Source organism: Somniosus microcephalus, chromosome 15, assembly GCF_052327205.1.
Source record: "Somniosus microcephalus isolate GS21.2 chromosome 15, FLI_Smic_1.0, whole genome shotgun sequence".
NCBI lineage: Eukaryota > Metazoa > Chordata > Chondrichthyes > Squaliformes > Somniosidae > Somniosus > Somniosus microcephalus.
The window spans coordinates 40,074,378-40,096,563 of NC_141001.1; the positions used below are offsets into that span (position 1 = coordinate 40,074,378).

General features: G+C 48.3%; 1 protein-coding gene across 1 annotated transcript in view; it reads right to left on the reverse strand.

The window, feature by feature from the left end:
* Positions 1-3,284: 3,284 nt before the first annotated feature.
* The window catches only part of LOC147106637 (kielin/chordin-like protein), a 79,672-nt gene continuing 60,770 nt past the window's right edge, over positions 3,285-22,186 (reverse strand). Inside the window, exons 16-20 of the mRNA XM_086008496.1 lie at positions 17,870-18,017; positions 16,077-16,242; positions 13,344-13,524; positions 9,033-9,158; positions 3,285-4,831 (exon numbers count right to left, since the gene is read on the reverse strand). Of these exons, the coding sequence (XP_085864622.1) occupies positions 4,812-4,831; positions 9,033-9,158; positions 13,344-13,524; positions 16,077-16,242; positions 17,870-18,017 (641 nt within the window). The 3' untranslated portion in view covers positions 3,285-4,811. The remainder of the gene's footprint in view (positions 4,832-9,032; positions 9,159-13,343; positions 13,525-16,076; positions 16,243-17,869; positions 18,018-22,186) is intronic.

Here is a 22,186-nt window from a genome sequence, read left to right on the forward strand (position 1 = left end):
CTGAGAGGAAGGAATTAACTTGGAGTACAGATTGTCAGTGTTTGACAGCTTCAAACAGCTGTTGAATGCTGATATTTCATCTGTCAAAAGGTCTTGACAGATGAAATATCAATCTGTGACGTCACCTGTTGCCGGGTGACCCTTAATTGGCCTGCTGAGCCCGCTGGGCGGGCTCAACAAGGTCAATCAAGTCAAAATCGCGTGGGTTGGCTAGAACTCGATGGAGGCAGGACTACAACCCCAAAAGTTGTAGTCCCGCCTCCTACCCGCCTCCTCAATGAAAATCCAGCCCTATGCCTCTATTTATAAAGCCACGGTTCCCATATACTGTACTTCTTTTTTGAAACACTTATGAGGAATGAGCCAGAAATGGTGATCTGGTAGCAAGGAAGTATCTTGCGATTAGTTACCGTAATATGACTGATTTCACAATCAAGCTTGAAGGGAGAAAAGAGAATCACAAACAAAGGTTAACTTTGAAAGGAGCAGGAGGGGGGGGAGGTGTGCCCATTAAAAACAGATTTTGGCATGATGGTACTGGCGGATAAGGATGTGCTGGAACCACAAAATGAATATTTAGTCAGAAAGGATTCGACAATACCAGAGGTACAGGGCAGATTAGACATTAGTGAAGGTGAGAAATTTAGTTCAGTCCAAAAAGGACAGCTATGTAGCGATTCGTGTGCATCACCACTAAATAATCGAGTTCGACTTCGACGAACTATAAATAAGTTGTTTATTTACAGGAACAGGTTAAATACAACAGGTAAGGTAGCAGGTAAGATGGCTGACTGTAGGAGCACCGTGGTGTAGGTCTTTCCCCAGCAGGGACGCCACGAGGACTAACTCGAAGTTTCCCAGCTCAACTGCCAGCAGGTTCCGAGCTCTACTGTTGGAAGGTTCCGAGCTCTGACATCATGACGTCAGAGTACGGGAGAGAAGCCTGAGTATAGTAACAGACACATACAGTAAGGTAAGTTAAAGGGAATTATGTATCTCAATGTAAGGGACAACCAGTGGTACCGCCACATAGGCCCCCCCAGAATTCGCTTTAACGAAAGTCCAAGGATGAGATGGTCTGACGAGCTGGTGGTCACGGCGGTCGTGCTGTCTCGACTTGGTAGGTGAGGTCTGAAGATGCTGCTCGTGAGCGGATCCTTAGGCACGTCGTGACGAATAAAACGTATCCATCAGGCGAAAGACCGTGGAGATGTGCGAAACAGCAGGCCTTGTCAGAGTGATGGGCAGGTTGGGCGGATGCGGGCGATGTCTCCGTTGATGTTGAAACAAGTCCTTGTTCCGACGAACTCTGCAGGAATGCCAAACGAGCGATCCAGAAGGACTTGACAGGCGAGGTCGGTGAACTCGCCGACAGGTGAGCAAAACCTTCGGGAGGCTGGAACGCACGGAATGGTGCGTGCCATAGTGCTATGACGATAACACAATGGAGGGTGAAGAGTTGCTGCGTTGACCAGTGATCAGTGAGGCCAACAACTTTCACGTGGCTGATCGCGGCCGCAGGATGCCCGTTGGACCCGTCCTCTGTGTGTGCAGCTTCAGTAGACGTTTGCGTTTGTTAAAGGGAAAACTGGAGAAAGGGCGGCAATGGTCCAGGTTGTTGTTGCTTTCTGGAGGGGTCAACTCTGCCTGGAGGGCGGCAACACTTGTAGTTGTTACAGATTTAGGAGAAAACAGCCGTGAGGGCGGCAACGCTTTTCGTTCGCACCGAAACTTGTAGTAGGTAACACAACCAGCAGGATGACGGGCTGGTGCGTCGTCGGCGGGGAAGGAGTCTTTGTTTTTCACAAGGGATAGGTCCTCATGGTTCGCAAGGGATGGGTCCTCGTGCGCGAGGAGTGCGTCCTCGTGTTTCGTGGGGGTGAGTCCTCGTGGTATCCCCGCAGGGCGCGCTCCGATCTTGTGTGCCCGAACATGCTGTACCCTGCGCTTGGAGAGATGTATACTTGCTGTTGCTTTGGACATAAGAGACGGACGATCCGTGTGGCGGTAGGAAAGACGAGTACGGGGACCGTAAGCAAGTGCGTGGTCGGCGCCGCATTGATGTTCTCGTCGAACGGGGCTTCTACCTTTATAAAGCACGAGGGAGACTGTGGCTCCCTGGATTGCGGCAGCGACAGCAAAATGGCTGGTGCTTCCATGGTGTGCTTTTGTGAAAATTGCTCACAAAAAAACGGGGTCCGGTTGAGTTTTGTCCGTGTCAAACGGGATCTGCTCCAGGCTGCGCTTACCTTGCGAATACGTTCGCAAAGACGTGGTCGCCTTTGGAGGAATTGGTGTTAGGCGGTTGCTGTTCCGTGGTTGTTCGTCGGTTGTGCGTCGGTCGTCTTGTGGGAAGACGAGATTCAGGCCACGCGTTGCTGCCGTGAAAATCGTTCACGGATACGGGGTCATCAATTGTAGTGTTGGAATTGATGAGCTCCCGTACTCATGTCGTTGGGTCACCAATGTAGCGATTGGTGTTCGTCGGTCATCTTCTGTGAAGACGAGGGTCAGGCTGCGCGTTGCTTCCGTGAAAATCGTTCACGGATACGGGGTCACCAATTGTAGTGTAGGAATTGATGAGCTCCCGTACTCACGTCGTTGGGTCACCAATGTAGCGATTCGTGTGCATCACCACTAAATAATCGAGTTCGACTTCGACGAACTATAAATAAGTTGTTTATTTACAGGAACAGGTTAAATACAACAGGTAAGGTAGCAGGTAAGATGGCTGACTGTAGGAGCACCGTGGTGTAGGTCTTTCCCCAGCAGGGACGCCACGAGGACTAACTCGAAGTTTCCCAGCTCAACTGCCAGCAGGTTCCGAGCTCTACTGTTGGAAGGTTCCGAGCTCTGACATCATGACGTCAGAGTACGGGAGAGAAGCCTGAGTATAGTAACAGACACATACAGTAAGGTAAGTTAAAGGGAATTATGTATCTCAATGTAAGGGACAACCAGTGGTACCGCCACATAGGCCCCCCCAGAATTCGCTTTAACGAAAGTCCAAGGATGAGATGGTCTGACGAGCTGGTGGTCACGGCGGTCGTGCTGTCTCGACTTGGTAGGTGAGGTCTGAAGATGCTGCTCGTGAGCGGATCCTTAGGCACGTCGTGACGAATAAAACGTATCCATCAGGCGAAAGACCGTGGAGATGTGCGAAACAGCAGGCCTTGTCAGAGTGATGGGCAGGTTGGGCGGATGCGGGCGATGTCTCCGTTGATGTTGAAATAAGTCCTTGTTCCGACGAACTCTGCAGGAATGCCAAACGAGCGATCCAGAAGGACTTGACAGGCGAGGTCGGTGAACTCGCCGACAGGTGAGCAAAACCTTCGGGAGGCTGGAACGCACGGAATGGTGCGTGCCATAGTGCTATGACGATAACACAATGGAGGGTGAAGAGTTGCTGCGTTGACCAGTGATCAGTGAGGCCAACAACTTTCACGTGGCTGATCGCGGCCGCAGGATGCCCGTTGGACCCGTCCTCTGTGTGTGCAGCTTCAGTAGACGTTTGCGTTTGTTAAAGGGAAAACTGGAGAAAGGGCGGCAATGGTCCAGGTTGTTGTTGCTTTCTGGAGGGGTCAACTCTGCCTGGAGGGCGGCAACACTTGTAGTTGTTACAGATTTAGGAGAAAACAGCCGTGAGGGCGGCAACGCTTTTCGTTCGCACCGAAACTTGTAGTAGGTAACACAACCAGCAGGATGACGGGCTGGTGCGTCGTCGGCGGGGAAGGAGTCTTTGTTTTTCACAAGGGATAGGTCCTCATGGTTCGCAAGGGATGGGTCCTCGTGCGCGAGGAGTGCGTCCTCGTGTTTCGTGGGGGTGAGTCCTCGTGGTATCCCCGCAGGGCGCGCTCCGATCTTGTGTGCCCGAACATGCTGTACCCTGCGCTTGGAGAGATGTATACTTGCTGTTGCTTTGGACATAAGAGACGGACGATCCGTGTGGCGGTAGGAAAGACGAGTACGGGGACCGTAAGCAAGTGCGTGGTCGGCGCCGCATTGATGTTCTCGTCGAACGGGGCTTCTACCTTTATAAAGCACGAGGGAGACTGTGGCTCCCTGGATTGCGGCAGCGACAGCAAAATGGCTGGTGCTTCCATGGTGTGCTTTTGTGAAAATTGCTCACAAAAAAACGGGGTCCGGTTGAGTTTTGTCCGTGTCAAACGGGATCTGCTCCAGGCTGCGCTTACCTTGCGAATACGTTCGCAAAGACGTGGTCGCCTTTGGAGGAATTGGTGTTAGGCGGTTGCTGTTCCGTGGTTGTTCGTCGGTTGTGCGTCGGTCGTCTTGTGGGAAGACGAGATTCAGGCTACGCGTTGCTGCCGTGAAAATCGTTCACGGATACGGGGTCATCAATTGTAGTGTTGGAATTGATGAGCTCCCGTACTCATGTCGTTGGGTCACCAATGTAGCGATTGGTGTTCGTCGGTCATCTTCTGTGAAGACGAGGGTCAGGCTGCGCGTTGCTTCCGTGAAAATCGTTCACGGATACGGGGTCACCAATTGTAGTGTAGGAATTGATGAGCTCCCGTACTCACGTCGTTGGGTCACCAATGTAGCGATTCGTGTGCATCACCACTAAATAATCGAGTTCGACTTCGACGAACTATAAATAAGTTGTTTATTTACAGGAACAGGTTAAATACAACAGGTAAGGTAGCAGGTAAGATGGCTGACTGTAGGAGCACCGTGGTGTAGGTCCTTCCCCAGCAGGGACGCCACGAGGACTAACTAGAAGTTTCCCAGCTCAACTGCCAGCAGGTTCCGAGCTCTACTGTTGGAAGGTTCCGAGCTCTGACATCATGACGTCAGAGTACGGGAGAGAAGCCTGAGTATAGTAACAGACACATACAGTAAGGTAAGTTAAAGGGAATTATGTATCTCAATGTAAGGGACAACCAGTGGTACCGCCACAGCTATAATGAATAAACTAATGGATTAAAGCTAGATGAATATCTAGGTGCTAGATGATATCCACCTGAGAATATTAAAAGAAATAGGTGAGGGCATTGGAGATGGATTAGCTATGATCTTCCGAAGCTCACTAGATTTAAGGATGGTTTGTACACATGACTTTCAAAAGGTGTTTGACAAGGTACGACATAGTACATTAAATTAAGGCACATGGTATTAAAAGAAATGTAGCTGCAAGGATAGAGAGGTGGCTATGGGACAGAAAATAAAAAGTTGAGTACACATATGTTTTTGGATTGGGGAATTTGGGTTGGGGTGTGTCCCAACTCCAAGGATCCATTTTTATAATAAATGGAAAAGTCAGTGATATCAGGGGTAGTAAAATAGGCTAACTGGTCTAGTCTGTTCCATGTTTATGGCCATTCTAAAACATTTGAACATCCAAGCTTGAGAACAATTCCTGGGAAAACCTTAAGGATGGCCTTAGTGTCCAGCAGCTGTCTACTTCAGATAAGATTATCAGGTGCAAGACTCCCATCGTAATTAACATATTGAAGACTAAAAATATTTTTATAAAAGTAAATGACGGCACAAATTTTGAAACGGATAAACTACATTCCTTTGAGATTCTAATATACAGTAAAAGGAGACAGCTTCGCCACTAGTCTTAGTAAAACATTTTTAGAAACTGAAATAAATTTGTGCAGCAGCAGAAGGCAAGAGGCCTCAGTTCATTCCAGAGAGAGATGTATTGGCACCACTTCATTCAGTAACATTTAGGAAGAAACAGAAAAGATGCCCGAGGAACCAGGAACAAAAGTTCCAGATGCAACACCAGCCATTGCAGACACAGATGGAATCAGATCGATGTAGGAGGGAATATAACTTCTAACCAATGATACAATCATTTGTGGAGCAAAATAGTTATAAGCCTTAAACAGAGAGCATAAAATTTTGATTGCAAAAAAAAAGAAACAATTTACTGGCATTTATATATCGCCTTGTGGGACGCTAATGGCGGCGCTAGCCGTTAGCGCTGCGCCGCTACCGATGATGTCATCGGTGTGCGCAGCACCCCGCTACCGCCCCAATCGTGAAATTTGGTAGCGCCCCCTGCTTTAACGCCGGTCGCAATTTTCCGGCCGGTTCAGGGGGGGCCTACCTGCAGCGGTAGAGGCGCGGAGTTGCGGGGCGGCCATTTTTTTTGCTGGCCGCCTGCCAGCACCTCTTCACGCTGCCGTCCCCGGCCTCCTGAATCCCCACCCCGCGTTGTGCCGGCTGTGTCCCAGGAGCACGGCACTTCTCCTCGGTGCCGGGCTCTTTTGCCGGCACTCCCGATCGCCGATCGCGCTGCAGCAGGCCCCTCCCCTTTAAGAAGGGGAGGAAGGCCTGCAGTACCGCAGCACACCATGCCACAGCGTGTGGCGCTGCGGCACGTTGCGCTGCGATTTTCAGTTGCAGCGCCCCAAGAGGGATGCGGGGCGCCTCGAGTAGCACTGCGCTTCTGTCTGGGGCGCTGAAACTGAATTTCCAGCGGGCGTTCGCGACTCCTTCCGGGGCGGTACTTCTGGCGCCCTGGCGAGACTGAAACGGGGCGCCAGTGAATTTCTAGGCCTATCATTCTAGCCTGTTCAGATAGAGAGTACTTTGGGAGTGTTCCATTTGACTTGTACTTGAGGGAGGGGAAGAAAAAAAGCTTCCTACATGCTTTGTTGTTCTCGAAACTACCATGCTGAGCTGAGATTTATTTTGATATATTAAGCTGAACCCAGCTACAGCTTTGGGACTATGGGTGGAACCTAGCTACTGCTGTGCTGTTGTGACTTTTAACTAGAGTTACTGGAACTGCTTTGATAATTACTTTGATGCATAGCATTTGAAAAATAGTGTTAGAGAAACAAATCAGTGTTGCCATTCATTTCTTGATCTCTAGTAAGCCAAGAGTTAACTTTTTCACCCAAATGGTTTTCAACCATCATTGTACACAGATTAATTTCTTAATTGATAATATTCAGATTGGTTTAATTTAGGGCAAGTGGAAGCAAGCCAAATATAGCTTCATATATTAAAACAAGATAGATAGCAAAAGATGAAATATTGGCCCAGAAATTCGGTCTCCACGGGTGAGTACGCATGGGGTACTCACCTGTAAGCCCAATGGAAGTGCCGGTTTCGTGCATGCACTGCGCATGCGCAGGAAACCAGCACTTCCATTCCCCTGAAAGAAGGGGTTCAGAAGTCGAACGCGTGCGCAGGGGAGGCAGCGCGTGCGCATCGAACTTACGTTTTTTTTGCAGGTTTTCCCGGGAGGGTAAGTCTCCAGAAGTTAGACATGTAAAAAGCAGTCGAATTAATTAAAATTAAAAAAAAATTTCCACAGGTTTATTATTTTTAAATACTTTAAAGAAAGGTAAGTTTATTTTTAGCCCCGTTAGAAAATGTAATTCATTTTTTCAAAAATGTAAATTATTGTTTAAAATAGTTATTTCATGTAATTTATAGTTTATTTTAAAAATGTGATGTTTCTTTAAAATTTATTTGAAGATTTAGTGATGTTTTGGGGCTTATAGTATTTATAGGTTTGACAGGTCTTCCTGTCAAACTTATGAATGGGCATTTCCCTGCTACCATTGGCTCTCTATGGCCCACGTGATCCCAGGGGACGCTTCAAACTAACTGCGCCCCTGGGATACGCAAGCACTGCGCACCAGCAGTTGGAGGAGGCCCAGGATCGGAATTCCATGCGGGCCCACAGCTCAACAGCCGGCGCGGTAGGTAAGTGCAGGTCGGGGGCTTGCACCCGTGGGAAGCCCCCGACCCGAATTTCTGGGCCATTATGTTTCGTATATTAATTGTGGGCCTTGTAACATCAAGATTTTCCAATTGATTTTGGGGTCCAGAATTTGACATTTCACTGGGGGCTCTGGTACAAGAGATACATTATTACTGTAGGAGAATCAACATGGTTTTGTGAAGCATACATTATGTCTAACTAAATTAACATAGTTCTTTGTTACACGAGTGTTGCTATAGATTGCTTGGTTGCTATAGATTGCTACCAACACCGACAATTAGTATAGACTATCAATCAATGCAGTGACAGCGGGTATAGAATACTTGGTTGGTTCAGCCCCTAACCCATCACAATGAATGGGAACTGTTGATAGAGACTGCCACTCAACACAGTGAATGGGGGCGGTGGGTATAGACTGCCACTCAACACAGTGAATGGGGGCGGTGGGTATAGACTGCCACTCAACACAGTGAATGGGGGCGGTGGGTATAGACTGCCACTCAACACAGTGAATGGGGGCTGTTGATATAGACTGCCACTCAACACAGTGAATGGGGGCTGTTGATATAGACTGCCACTCAACACAGTGAATGGGGGCTGTTGATATAGACTGCCACTCAACACAGTGAATGGGGGCGGTGGGTATAGACTGCCACTCAACACAGTGAATGGGGGCGGTGGGTATAGACTGCCACTCAACACAGTGAATGGGGGCGGTGGGTATAGACTGCCACTCAACACAGTGAATGGGGCGGTGGGTATAGACTGCCACTCAACACAGTGAATGGGGGCGGTGGGTATAGACTGCCACTCAACACAGTGAATGGGAGCGGTGGGTATAGACTGCCACTCAACACAGTGAATGGGGGCTGTTGGTATAGACTGCCACTCAACACAGTGAATGGGGGCGGTGGGTATAGACTGCCACTCAACACAGTGAATGGGGGCGGTGGGTATAGACTGCCACTCAACACAGTGAATGGGGGCGGTGGGTATAGACTGCCACTCAACACAGTGAATGGGGGCGGTGGGTATAGACTGCCACTCAACACAGTGAATGGGGGCTCAGTTGAAAATAGATAGAATCCTGTTCAGTTAGAGCATAAGACAGAGCCTGAGTGCCAGGGTTGGATATGGATTTAACTGGTCCATAAAGGGTCTGAAAGAGAACTAATGACGGGTTGAGGTTGAGAGACTGAATGGATTCTTGTTCCTTTCATCTGTCTTTATGTTACTTTGATTCTGTGGCGGCTCTGTGATAGGCGATGCTACATCGGGACATGGGAACTGATCCTATATTGTGAATTTTTTCTTTCGTTACCTGCAGGGCACTGGCAGCCGGGCACACAGGAGGTAGTGGAGCACTGGGTGTCAGACTGCAGGTAGGTAGAACAGGTCTGAGGGCAGCTGCACTCACTATAACTTGATCCACCATTGCAAGTTACACCTGAGAAAGAGAACACAACTGATTTTACTAACATCACATAATTGCAGGGTTCCAACAAGTACACGATTCTTGAAACTGGTTCTCCAATGGCTCAGCAGGTAAATGCACTGCCCATGTTGGTCCTGAACTATACAGACCTAAAGATCCTAGGTCACCGGTCTGTGCTTAGTTAGCTGATCGTATCCAGTTGCCGTGTTACAATTAGCCTCAGTGCGTCAGGGCTCGGGAGTGGGAAGTAAACAAAAAACAGACAGAGTTCCTATTCCTGAACATTAACCAGCAGCCTCACTGGAAAACATGCATTTGTAAACATTGGAAGAGGACAAGATCAGGATCAAGCTCAGTTGTAATGCTGCCAGTCCATGGAGAAATATCCTGTCGAGACTCACCATCTGCAGCGAGACAGAAGAATGGCCACTTGGTTACTGGGGCATGAAACATTGCAGCAAGTTTCAGTAGCTTCAGGAACATAGGAACAGGAGTGGGCTATTCAGTCCTTCGAGCCTATTCCGCCATTCAATTGGATCATGGCTGATCTGTATCTTAACCTCATCTACTCGCCTTGGTTTGGGGGAGAACAAGAGAGGAGAAAAAGGGGGGGTTGTTTGGGAGAGGAAGTGTAGAAGCACAGTAAGGAGCAGACAATGACTATTAGGGTTGCTGCTCAGTCCCTCAAATTGGTTGTCTGATGTTGGCAGGGTTTGTACCAGGGACACTATAGCTTATACTGGGGATGTTATGGTGATACAGGGCGTTGCAGACCTGTGGCTGCAATTCCCAATACAATGAAGTTCTGATCTCACATGTGCTGCTGGGACAGAGTTACTGAGTAGAGCTCAGAGAGAAAATCAGAGGGATTATAACCCCAGCCAGCACCTACAGACCTGCTGCACGGACATACTGTGGCCCCAGCTGCTCCCATAGACCTGTGACCCAGCTTTAGAATGGCACCACCTATTAGTTGATGCAGATCACCCATGTTCTTAGACAGGAGGAGCTACAGAAGCAGAGAAAAAAGCTCAAATTAGACAAAAAGGATAAAACATTCCAGCTGGAAAACAGGTGAACTGATCCACCATTTCAATCCTTGAGGTAAGGCAGGCAATTCAGTCCCCAGCTGGTCTGTAATTGGAGCTGACCATTGGCGGCCGTGCCTTCAGCTGCCTAGGCTCTAAGCTCTGGAATTCTCTCTCTAACCTCTTTGCCTCTGTACCTCTCTCTACTCCATTAAGCTGCTCCTTAAACCTACCTCTTTGACCAAGCTTTTGGTCACCTGCCCTAATATTTCCTTATGTGGCTCGGTGTCAAATTTTGCCTGATAACGTTCCTGTGAAGCACCTTGGATGTTTTACTATATTAAAGACGCTATATAAATGCAAGTTGTTATTGATGTGGAATTAACTGCCACTTGCACCACCTCTCAGAAATCAGCTCCAACTGACCACAGAATCATAGAATGGTTACAACGCAGAAGGAGGCCATTCGGCCCGTTGAGCCCGTGCCGGCTCTCTGCAAGAGCACTTCAGCTAGTCCCACTCCCCCGCCCTTTCCCCTTAGCCCTGAATTTATTTTCCTCCAGGTCCTTATCCAATTTCCTTTTGAAAGGCACGATTGAGTCTGCCTCCACCACCCTTTCAGGTAGTGCATTCCAGATCCTAACCACTCGCTGCGTAAAAATGTTTTTCCTCATGTCGCCTTTGGTTCTTTTGCCAATCACCTTAAATCTGTGTCTTCTGGTTTTCGACCCTTCCGCCAATGGCAACAGTTTCTCTGGGCTGGATTTTCTGAATGGGAAGCTTTTGGAGGCAGGACTTCCACTTGTCGGGTTTCAGTCCTGCCTCTATCAGCTTCGGGCCAACCAGCGGGATTTTCCCCTGATTGACCTTGTTAAGCCCGCCCGGCGGGCTCAGCAGGCCAATTAGGGGGAAGTCAGTGACAGAGCACGTCAACGTATGATGTGTCATCTGTCAAGAACTTTTGAAAGAAGAAATGTCATCGTTTCACAGCTCTGTGAGGCTGTCAAACACTGACATTCTGTGTAATTTGATGAGTCCTTGTGTTCAGGACTCATCAAACCTTTCTACTTTTCAGAAATCAGCTGGCTGTTGGATCAGAGGATGCAACAGCCAGTCTGTGATCTCTACAATGGAGATGTCGGGCACTCTGGCTCCACAGTGGCTGAAGGCTATAGGTAGAAATAAAGGTAAGTTAACATTTTCTAACACTTTACACTCACCTCACATACTTACCACTCCACACTTGCACCCATCACTCACCTCTACATCACACTTTCAGGCCCCTCCAACCCCCACAGACCTCCTATTAGTCTCCTACACCCTGGCAGGGTTCCCCCAGGTCGGGAAGCCCGCACTTCAGGATGAAAAATGGGGATAATCCTATTTTCTGCCTGTTAACTACTTGTTAACAGGCAGTTAATAGGCTTTAATCCCTTTCCTGCCTCGAGGAGACGGGACCCGGGGCAGGACGGCTTCCCGCCTCCTGGCAAGGGGGCACGGAGACGGGTTGGGGGTGGGTTTGCCACCCACCCCCAAATTCTGCAACTTTCCCGGCAGTCCCGCCTCCTCGGGGCTGAGAAAATCCAGCCCTCTCTATCTACTCTGTCTAGACCCCTCATGATTTTGAGCACCTCTATCAAATTTCCTGTCAACCTTCTCTGCTCTAAGGAGAACAATCCCAACTTCTCCAGTCTATCCATGTAACTGAAGTTCCTCATCCCTGGAATCATTCTTGTAAATCTTTTCTGCACCCTCTCTAAGGCCTTCACATCCTTCCTAAAGTGCGAGGTCCAGAATTAGACACAATACTCCGGTTGAGACCGAACTATTGTTTTATACAGGTTCATCATAACTTCCTTGCTTTTGTACTCTATGGGCTCGATTTTCCAAGCCCCGAGGAGGCGGGTTTGGAGGCGGGAGTGGTGGGAAAATTGCAGAATCGGGGGGCAGGAACCCATCCCACCCTCAACCCGCCTCCGTGCCAATGTCCCAGAAGGCGGGTACCCGACCTGTGCTGGGAGCTGCCTCCCCGAGGCGGGAAGGGGATTGGTGCCAATTAACTTCCTGTTAACAGGTAGTTAACAGGCAGTTTCTTGCCTAATCCCTATATTTAGCCCTGAAGTGTGGGCTGTCCGACGGCTTCGAACCACGCCAAGTTAGCGGGGCGGACCGTCGGTCTGCAGGGGTTGGAGGGGTTGAGATGTCCATTGTGCAGGTGAGTGATGGGTGCATGTGCACAGAGGTAAGTGTGTGAGGTAAGTGTAAAGTGTTTTAATAAGTTTTACTTACCTTTACTTTCTCCTGCAGGCTTCCTTCCTTCAGTTCTCAGGAGTCCCTCAGCTCAGCGGCACAGAAAGCAGAATGGCCGCTGAACTGTCAAAAGCTGCAGCCTCTGCTTTCTGGTCTGGAGAGCTCTCTAACTGAGTCTGAGTAGGACTCAAGTTAGAAGACAGATTGTCAGTGTTTGACAGATTCACAGAGCTGTCAAACGCTGATTTTTCATCTGTCAAAAGCTCTTGACAGGTGAAATGTCAATCGCTGACGTCACCAGTAACCAGGTGTCCCTTAATTGGCCTGCTGAGCCCGCTGGGTGGGCTTAACAAGGTCAATCAAGGGAAAATAGAGTGGGTTGGCCACAAGTCGATGGAGGCGGGACTACAACCCAAAAAGTGGGAGTCCCGCCTCCAAAAACTCCCCATTGACAAAATCGAGCCCTATGCCTCTATTTATGAAGCCCAGGATCCCATATGCTTTTTTAACCTCTCTCTCAACCTGCCCTGCCACCTTCAATGATTTGTGCATATATACCCCCAGGTCTCTCTGTTCATGCACCCCCTTTAGGATTGTACCCTTTAGTTTATATCGCCTCTCCTCGTTCTTCCTACCAAAATGTATCACTTCGCACTTTTCTGCGTTAAATTTCATCTGCCACATGTCCGCCCATTTCACCAGCCTGTCTATGTCTTCTTGAATCTATCACTATCCTCCTCACTGTTCACTCTACCTCCACGTTTAGTGTCATCTGCACATTTTGAAATTATGCCCTGTACACCCAAGTCCAAGTCATTAATATATATCAAGAAAAGCAGTGGTCCTAGAACCGACCCCTGGGGAACACCACTAACGCCAATCGCAGGCCGGCTCACTACGACGCCCAGCAAACACTGACCGCAAAACGTTCCATTTCGCCAGTTTAAGATGATTCCATTTCTCAGGGCACGGAAGGCGTAGGCTGACAGTACGCTGCACAGGCACCGTGTCTGTTCCACACAGGCGCACAGGTCGGTCAAGCAGGCTCGGTAATAAGGCTGAGGGTCGATGCTGTCATGCGCTGGCTGAAATAAGGGACCCTGAGAAGAAGAGGACAGAGTAGACAATCACCGATGGAGTCCTTCAAACAGCACAACTAATACAACCAAAAATGTTGTCACACGGTAAGGGTGGGTTAGTAGTCGTGACGTTTTAATTTAAATTTTAGGCATATTTTTGGAGCTAAATGCTAGAGCTTGAACAATCCACCTCTCACACCATGTTCCAACATGAAGTAGTCCCACCTCAGGTACAATACAGATAGATGAGGGTAAAGTTCCCTCTGAACTGTCCGGCCAAACATGGCAGGAACACTATGGGGTAGAATTTAACCCAGAGCGGGTCTCGAGCGGGGCATTTGCGAAATGCACATGCTGGCCTGAGTTTCAGGTTCGGGGTATTTTGACTCCCGGGCCTCGTTTAAATGCCACCAGTCCACATCCCACCTGGAATGGGCGTGCAGAGGGCACGGAGCAGCTTTCGGCAGGTGAAGATCGGACAGCCCTTGGCCGCCCGCCAGCTTCCTGTTAAGTTGCAGGGAGGGGGTTTCAGGCGGGTCTTGCAGAATGGTGGGAGGTGGGGAGTCCGGGGCCGGTGGGGCCGTGACTTTCCTGCTCCTGCTGGCCCCACAAAAGGAATTTTTTCTTGACTTATCTGAAGGGTCAGTTCGTCCTATGACGGGAAAGTGGAGTTGAGGTCAAAGATCAGCCATGATCTTATTGAATGGCGGAGCAGGCTCGAGGGGCCATATGGCCTACTCCTGCTCCTAATTCTTATGTTTCCACCAGCTGCCAACCTGCTTCAGCCTGGTGGGAAAGTCGCAACAACTTCCCTGCTCAGACCCCAGGTAAAATGTCATTGGAGTCCTATTGACCTAATAGGACCCTGATCTGCATAAATTCCAGAGGCTCCCACCTGCTTTTGGCAGGCTCCTCATCCACCTGCAAATCTCTGCAGGGTAATCTCGGAGCGGCAGGGAAAGGGTCCTTTTTAACTGTCCAGCCGGCTGGTAAGGATAAAGTCGACTCCCATGTTTTGAACTGCAGAGTAAATCTCCCTCAGTACTGTCGCATAAGGCACTTCCCAGTTAGGTAGCAGATGCAGAGTAGAAAAGATATAGAAATAGTAAAAGGAGGGGGGAAATAGCAACATTAACAAAGGTGGTCATCCTGGTGGTAAAAAGTAGGGCTGTAGAAACAAGGTAACAATAAAGAACACAAAACACTTGTGGGAGTATTTAATAGTCCTCCTGACCGTGATGATTAATAGAGGAACATATGTATGTGCAGATCAGGGAAGCATACAAGAAGAATGGGAGATTTTAGGCTGATTCTGTGATTGGGTGTTCCCCGCGAGGAATACAGTTGGCGGGGTCACAGGTCAGATAATCACAGGCCAGCAGTTCATGATTTCCTGTCTATTCATTTTAATGAGCATTCCTCTCTGGAACTGCCTAATTAAAGAGTCAGCGCTTATGACTTTCATATAGATTGGGTGAGAAATAGTAGCGCAAATTAAAAAAAAGAGAATAAATTGCTTGAATATATTGAAGAACATTTCCCAAAGCACCATGTCTTACAGCCAGTGAGAGCAAAGAGAGAGCATGAAAAGAAATCTTACAGACAGTATCAAAGGTTTTCTAGGAATGTCAAGAAAAAGAGTGGTAAAGAAGGAGAAGGGTTTATTAGAAACAGATTTAGTTATGATAATAGTGGAGAATAAGAGCATAGCAAAATTGCTAAGTGCATATTTTGCTTCAGTCTTTATAGATACAATTCCAGAGAAAGAGGACACAATATCCCAGCTACAGGGAAGACTAGGGTAGAAATTTTAACAGGAAAATTGTAAATAATAAACTAATGGGATTGAAGCCAGAGAAAATAGCCAAGCCTAGATGATTTCTACCTGAGGTTTGTGAGATCTGCGTTGCCGGTAGGATTAACAACTTTGGTTGGACCGTATTCCGGGAGGTTTTATCACATGACCTCCTGTCTCTAACTGCCACTCCAACATTCTCCTGCCATTGGTCACCCAATACAGCAATCATTCAATAATGGCAGCTACAATACCCACAATCCTCTAGGCTCAAAAAACCGCTCTACCCATTGCGCAGTTTTACTAGGGCTGCCAACTCTGGTTGGATGTATTGCGGGAGGTTTCATCGCATGACTTTCCGGCTCTAACTGCCCCGACCCCATGCCTCCGCTATTAGTCACTCGACACCTTCATCCTCATGGCGCATCGCCTTCCCACGGCCAATTGGGAAGCGAACAGACTCTGCATTACCCGATTGGTTGATTCTTGACTGTCAATCAAACAGCTTTTTTTTCCCCCAACTCCAATATTATTTTTTTAACGCCACTATGATTTTTCTCCTAGATTGCTTGGAGCAGTGTCCAGGAGATTAATCTTGAATGCTGGGAGACTCCAGGACAATCCAGGAGCGTTGGCAACCTTAGCTGTTGGCAAGGAATAAGTCCATGAAGAACAGGAAATTGGACAAGGATTCCTTTCCACCTCGGGCTGACCAAGCTCCTAAAGCAAGCTGCCTGTTGTTAAATCACAAAAACAATTAACTCAATGAATAAGATACCATGATAATGCTGCAAGTGCTGTTTGCTGATTGGTGGTCAGGAAGTGTTGTTCCGTTGCATGGGTCCTCAATATCTTTGGCACTACACAGGCTGCCTTTCACCTGCCTGACGAGCCAGCTGTTTCCAAACTCAATGGGAGACAAAGCCACTTCTCCACCTGGCAACCTATCATAGAGAAGCAATCCACTGTTAGTGGCCTTTGACTCATGCAACTTCACGGTATGAACTTTTAGCTAGTAATTTAGTTAGAAATTACTGTGAAAATTCAGCCCATGTTTCCCGTGAAGGGAACGTCCATGCTGATCTTGTCAGTTTTGTTCTTTTGGTGAGTTTTATCACTCCCCCCAAAAGCAGAGCAATGTAAGTAATGGCAATGGAATGCCGTTGCTCGTTTCACAACCAGCTGTACCAGGTCAAGTACAATTTAAGGTAGCTGCAGAGTAAAGCTCCCTCTACACTGTCCCATCAAGAACTCCTGGGTCAGGTACATTACGTGTTTAGATTCTTTACTTTGGACCCCAAATTTTTCGGGGATTCTGCTGGTTTCCCAGAAAATGTCAAAGATCTGGTTGCAAATGATGGCCAGTGGGTGGAGCTATGGATGGGGACTCCCTACACTAGGAGGTCCAACACCTCAGGCTGCAGTGGGAGCTGGTATATCAGTGGAGGCTGGTATGCCAAGTGAGTGGAGGTATATTGGTTTCCATGTGGGTGGATGTGAGCCCCATTGGTAAAGTCCAGGTAAGTTGGTACATTGGCCCCTTGCTCAAGGAGCCAATGGGAAGATGGCCAGAATTTACGGGGGGGCGGGGTGGGCACGGGGTGGACAATCTTTCTCCCACAGAGCAGGCGCCAGAGTTTCTGGCCAGAATTGACAGACGAGCGGTGGAGATGCATCTAAAGTGCCTACCTATCGCAAGTAAATGAGGCACCCCCCCCACTCACCCCGTCAACTCCAGTGGGGTCAGTGTTGGAGGGCACTGTTGGGCATGATCCTGGTGGTTACACTGGGATTGCAACTTGAGGAACTTCTGTGCCTTTCTATTTAATCTGTTCTGCACCTGATATCAGAGTAATTGATGGGACAATGTAGAGAGAGCTTTAATTTGCATCTCGCCCTACCAAGCTGGAAATGCTTGTTGCTACTACTGGATGTAAATGAAGGAAAACATTTTATCAAAGCACTGATATTCCTCAAGCTTGATGAATGCAAAATTCAAACAAAATTTGAAGACTATTCCTTCGCCCAAGCTCCCAATGGGGAAGGTGCTCTTGAAGCAAAGGTCAGAGATCGGGGTACAACACTGTAGCCCTAATCTCTGACCATACTTCCTGTGAGCACAGCTCTCTACTGGGAAAATGGAGTCACAGAATTATCCCTCATGCCAAAGCTATGTTATCAAACAGTTCCAGTGATTTGATGACGGGGGAAGTGAAAGCTGCTCTGGGGTGGTCAAACGAAGCAACTGCACCAGAGCTATGTTTCTCACAAGGTGCAGCACAAGTCAACAGCAGCAATAAACTGAGTTGCAAAAATGTTCTGGTCAGTTAATGACACAAGGCTTGACTCGTCCCAGAGACTTGGGAGGCAGTTTTAACCTAACCCACCCATCATGAACTGACAAGATCGGGTGGCACGGTGGTTTTGCACTCCGCCCGATTTTACTCTGCATAGAAGTTCCACCCATCCTATGGGATTCTCGCCCGGCGAATTTGGTTAAAATTGCCCCCAGATGTTCAGATTGTCTCAGCTTCACTATTCTGAGATGTACACATGCGCTTCAACACTTACACAAAATCATCTGATGAGTTTCCATTAAAATTGCCACACAGTCCGCACATTCTTGATTGCAATGCTCCAGGGACACTGATTTCTATAAAACTGTTCCCATCCCAGGCAATGCTAAGGCCTTCCAGCAACCTCAGAATGACATAAGGTCCTGTTGAAAAGAAGCACCAGAAACCAGTTACCTGGAACAGATTTAACTAGATATTGCTGTAACCTTGCACACTCTCTCACAGTGCAGTGCCCAGATTGTGCAAAGCCATTGGTAAACATAGCAATCGTGCAGGGCTTTCCAAAGGCAGGGAGCACTCAATCATGCTTCCTCTGTTAAACAAGTGGAGATGTCTGGTTAGGCCTCAGCTGGAGTATTGTGTACAATTCTGGGCACCACACTTTAGGAAGAATGCCTGGAGAGGGTACAGATGAGGTTTACCAGGATGACACCAGGGATGAGGGAGTTCAGTTATGTGGAGAGATTGGAGAAGCTGGGATTGTTCTCCTTAGAGCAGAGAAGGTTAAAGGGAGACCTAACAGAAGTATTCAAAATTATGAGGGGTTTTGATAGAGCAAATAGGGAGAAACTATTTCCTCCGGCAAGTGGGTAGGTAACCAGAAGTCATAGATTTAAAATCATTGGTGAAAGAACTAGTGGGGAAACACAGAGGGTTAAGATCTGGAATGCACCATCTGAAAGGGTGGCAGAATCAGATTCCACAGGAACTTTTAAAAGGCAATTGGACATGTACTTGAAGAGGACTCATTTGCAGGGTTATGGGGACAAAGCTGGGGTGTGGGCCTAAATTGGAGGGGGTCTTTCACAGAGCCGGCACAGACATGATGGGCGAAATGATCTCCTTCCGTGCTGTAAGATTCTATGATTCTAACATATCCAACATGACTCAAATAGAGACAGCACTCAGAGACGTGTTCCATTTTGGTCGAGCACCATGGAGCTCCATTTGGATGAAGTCTTCTTGACTCCTAGTCCGCAGTTCCATTTCATCCTTCGCCTCATCCGGCGCTTTAATAAAAAGCTTTTTTCTTCCTTTCAGGTGTCAACGATCGCAAGCTTCACCAACGCCCCTCCGGAAGCTTCTTCCCCTTCACTTTCCTCTGACCCCATCCCTTCTCCCAATCACACCCCCTGCCGCGTTTTCACTATCCTCTCTGACCTTAACCTCTCTGATCCTGAACGATCAGTCCTTAGCAAAGGCCTGAGCTTCATCCCCTTATGCTCCCACCTCAATGAATTTCGAGCTCGGCACAATGCTGAGCCCTTTATCCGCCGCCTTCGTCTCCGTGCCCACTTCTTTGGCCAGGAGTCTACCCCCTGCACGTCTGACCCTTTCTCCCGCTTTCAGAATTCTCGTTCCACCTGGATCCCTCCCTCTGGCCTCTTACCCTCTCTAGATCTTTTCATTGCTAACTGCCGACGTGACATCGGCCATCTCCATTTCTCTGCTCCCCTCACTCACTCTAACCTACCTCCCTCTGAACTTGCAGCACTCCATTCTCTCAGATCCCACCCCGACATTGTCATTAAACCCGCTGACAAGGGTGGTGCTGTTGTTGCTTGGCGAACCGACCTCTACCTAGCGGAAGCTGAACGCCAATTCTCCGACACCTCCTCCTACCTCCACCTGGACCATGACCCCACTACCGAACATCAAACCACCGTTTCCAAGACTGTCACTGACCTCATCTCCTCTGGAGATCTTCCCTCCACAGCCGCCAACCTCATAGTTCCCCAACCCCGCACAGCCCGCTTCTACCTCCTTACCAAGATCCACAAACAGGACTGCCCTGGTAGACCCATCATTTCAGCCTGTTCTTGCCCCACAGAACTTATCTCTTCCTATCTCGACTCTACTTTTTTCTCCCCTTGTCCAGTCTCTTCCCACTTACATCCGCAACTCTTCCGACGCCCTCCGCCACTTTAACAGTTTCCAGTTTCCCGGCCCCAACCGTCTCCTTTTCACTATGGACGTACACTCCCTCTACACCTCCATCCCCCACCAGGATGGCCTCAGGGCGCTCCGCTTCTTCCTTGAACAGAGGCCCGACCAGTCCCCATCCACCACCACCCTCCTCCGCCTGGCTGAACTTGTTCTCACATTGAACAACTTCTCCTTTGACTCCACTCACTTCCTCCAAATCAAAGGTGTTGCTATGGGAACCCGCATGGGTCCAAGCTATGCCTGCCTTTTCGTGGGATATGTGGAACACTCTTTGTTCCAGTCCTACTCAGGTCCCCTCCCTCACCTCTTTTTCCGGTACATTGATGACTGTATCGGTGCCGTTTCCTGCTCTCGCCCTGAACTAGATAATTTCATTCACTTTGCTTCCAATTTCCACCCTTCCCTCACCTTCACATGGCCCATCTCCGACTCTTTCCTTCCCTTCCTCGACTTCTCCGTCTGCATCTCTGGGGATAGGTTATTGACAAACATTCACTACAAACCCACTGATTCCCACAGCTACCTGGACTACACTTCCTCCCACCCCGCCTCCTGTAAGGACTCTATTACATTCTCCCAGTTTCTCTGTCTCCGCCGCATCTGCTCTGACAATGCCACCTTCCACACCAGTGCTTCTGACATGTCTTCTTTTTTCCTCAACCGAGGATTCCCCTCTACAATGGTTGACACGGCCCTTGACCGTGTCCGTTCTATCTCCTGCACTTCTGCCCTCACCCCTGCCCCTCCCTCCTGGAACCATGACAGAGTTCCCCTTGTCCTCACCTTTCACCCCACCAGCCTCCACGTTCAACGGATCATCCTCCACCATTTCTGCCAACTCCAGCATGATCCCACCACCAAACGCATCTTCCCTTCCTCTCCCAGCATTCCGTAGGGACCACTCCCTCCGCGACACCCTTGTCCACTCTGCTATCCCCCCCAACACCCCTTCCCCTTCGCCCGGCATCTTCCCGTGCAAGCGCAAGAGATGCAACACATGCCCTTATACCTCCCCACTTCCCACTGTCCAGGGCCCCAAATACCCCTTCCAGGTGAAACAGCGATTTACTTGTACTTCTTGCAATTTAGTATACTGTATTTACTGCTCACGATGTGGTCTCCTCTACACTGGGGAGACCAAACGCAGATTGAGTGACCGCTTTGCGGAACACCTCCGTTCAGTCCGTAAGGGGGACCCCGAGCTCCCGGTCGCCTGTCACTTTAATTCTCCGCTTCATTCCCACTCAGACCTCACCGTCCTCGGCCTCTTGCATTGTTTCATGGAAGCTCAGCGTAAGCTCGAGGAACAGCACCTCATCTTTCGATTAGGCACTTTACAGCCTTCTGGGCTCAACATAGAGTTCAACAATTTCAGATCATAACCTCGGCCCCTATCATATATATATTTTTTATCCACACCTTTGTTTGTGTCTTTTCTTCTCCCCCACATGGCAGCTGTCTTTCATTCTGCCAGCGCAATTTACACTTCATCTAGAGCCATCCTTTGTTTCTTAACGTGTTCCATTACCATCTCTTTTTGCCTTGAATATCTCTTAATGTCTCTTAATCTCTTCCGCCTTCCATCCTATCACAGACCTTCCCTTTTGTTCTTTCATCCCCCCCCCCTTTCCCAGCCTCTTCACTTGCTTGAAAATCTGTTCCATTTCCTGCTTTTTTCCAGTTCTGACAAAACGTTAACTCTGTTTCTCTCTTCACAGATGCTGCCTGACCTGCTGAGCATCTCCAGCATTTTCTGTTTTTATTTCAAATTTCCAGCATCTGCAGTATTTTCTTTTTGTGTTATAATTATGGCCCCTAGTTTTGGGCTCCCTGACAAGTGGAAACATCTTCTCTACATCTACCTTATCGAACCCCTTCATAATTTTAAAGACCTCTATTAACCCCTCAGCCTTCTCTTTTCTAGAGAAAAGAGCCCCAGCCTGTTCAGTCTTTCCTGATAGTTACAACATCTCAGTTCTGGTATCATCCTTGTAAATCTTGTTTGCACCTTCTCCAGTGCCTCTATATCATTTTTTTGTTAAATGGATACTAAAACTTGACACAATACTTTTAAGTGTGATCCAAAGGTTCTACAAGTTTAACATAATTTCCCTGCTTTTCAATTATATTCCTCTAGAAATGAAACCACCGTGCAGTTTGCATTTTTTATGGCCTTGTTAAATCCGTTGCTACTTTTAATGATGTGTACCCCCAGATTCTTTTGCTTCTCTACCCCATTTAAACTTAGTTTCAAAGAAGTGTTACCTCCTTATTCCTCCTACCAAAATGCACCGCCTCACACTTATCTATATATTGAATTTCATTAGCCATTTACATGCCCATCCTGCAAGTTTATTAGCGCCTT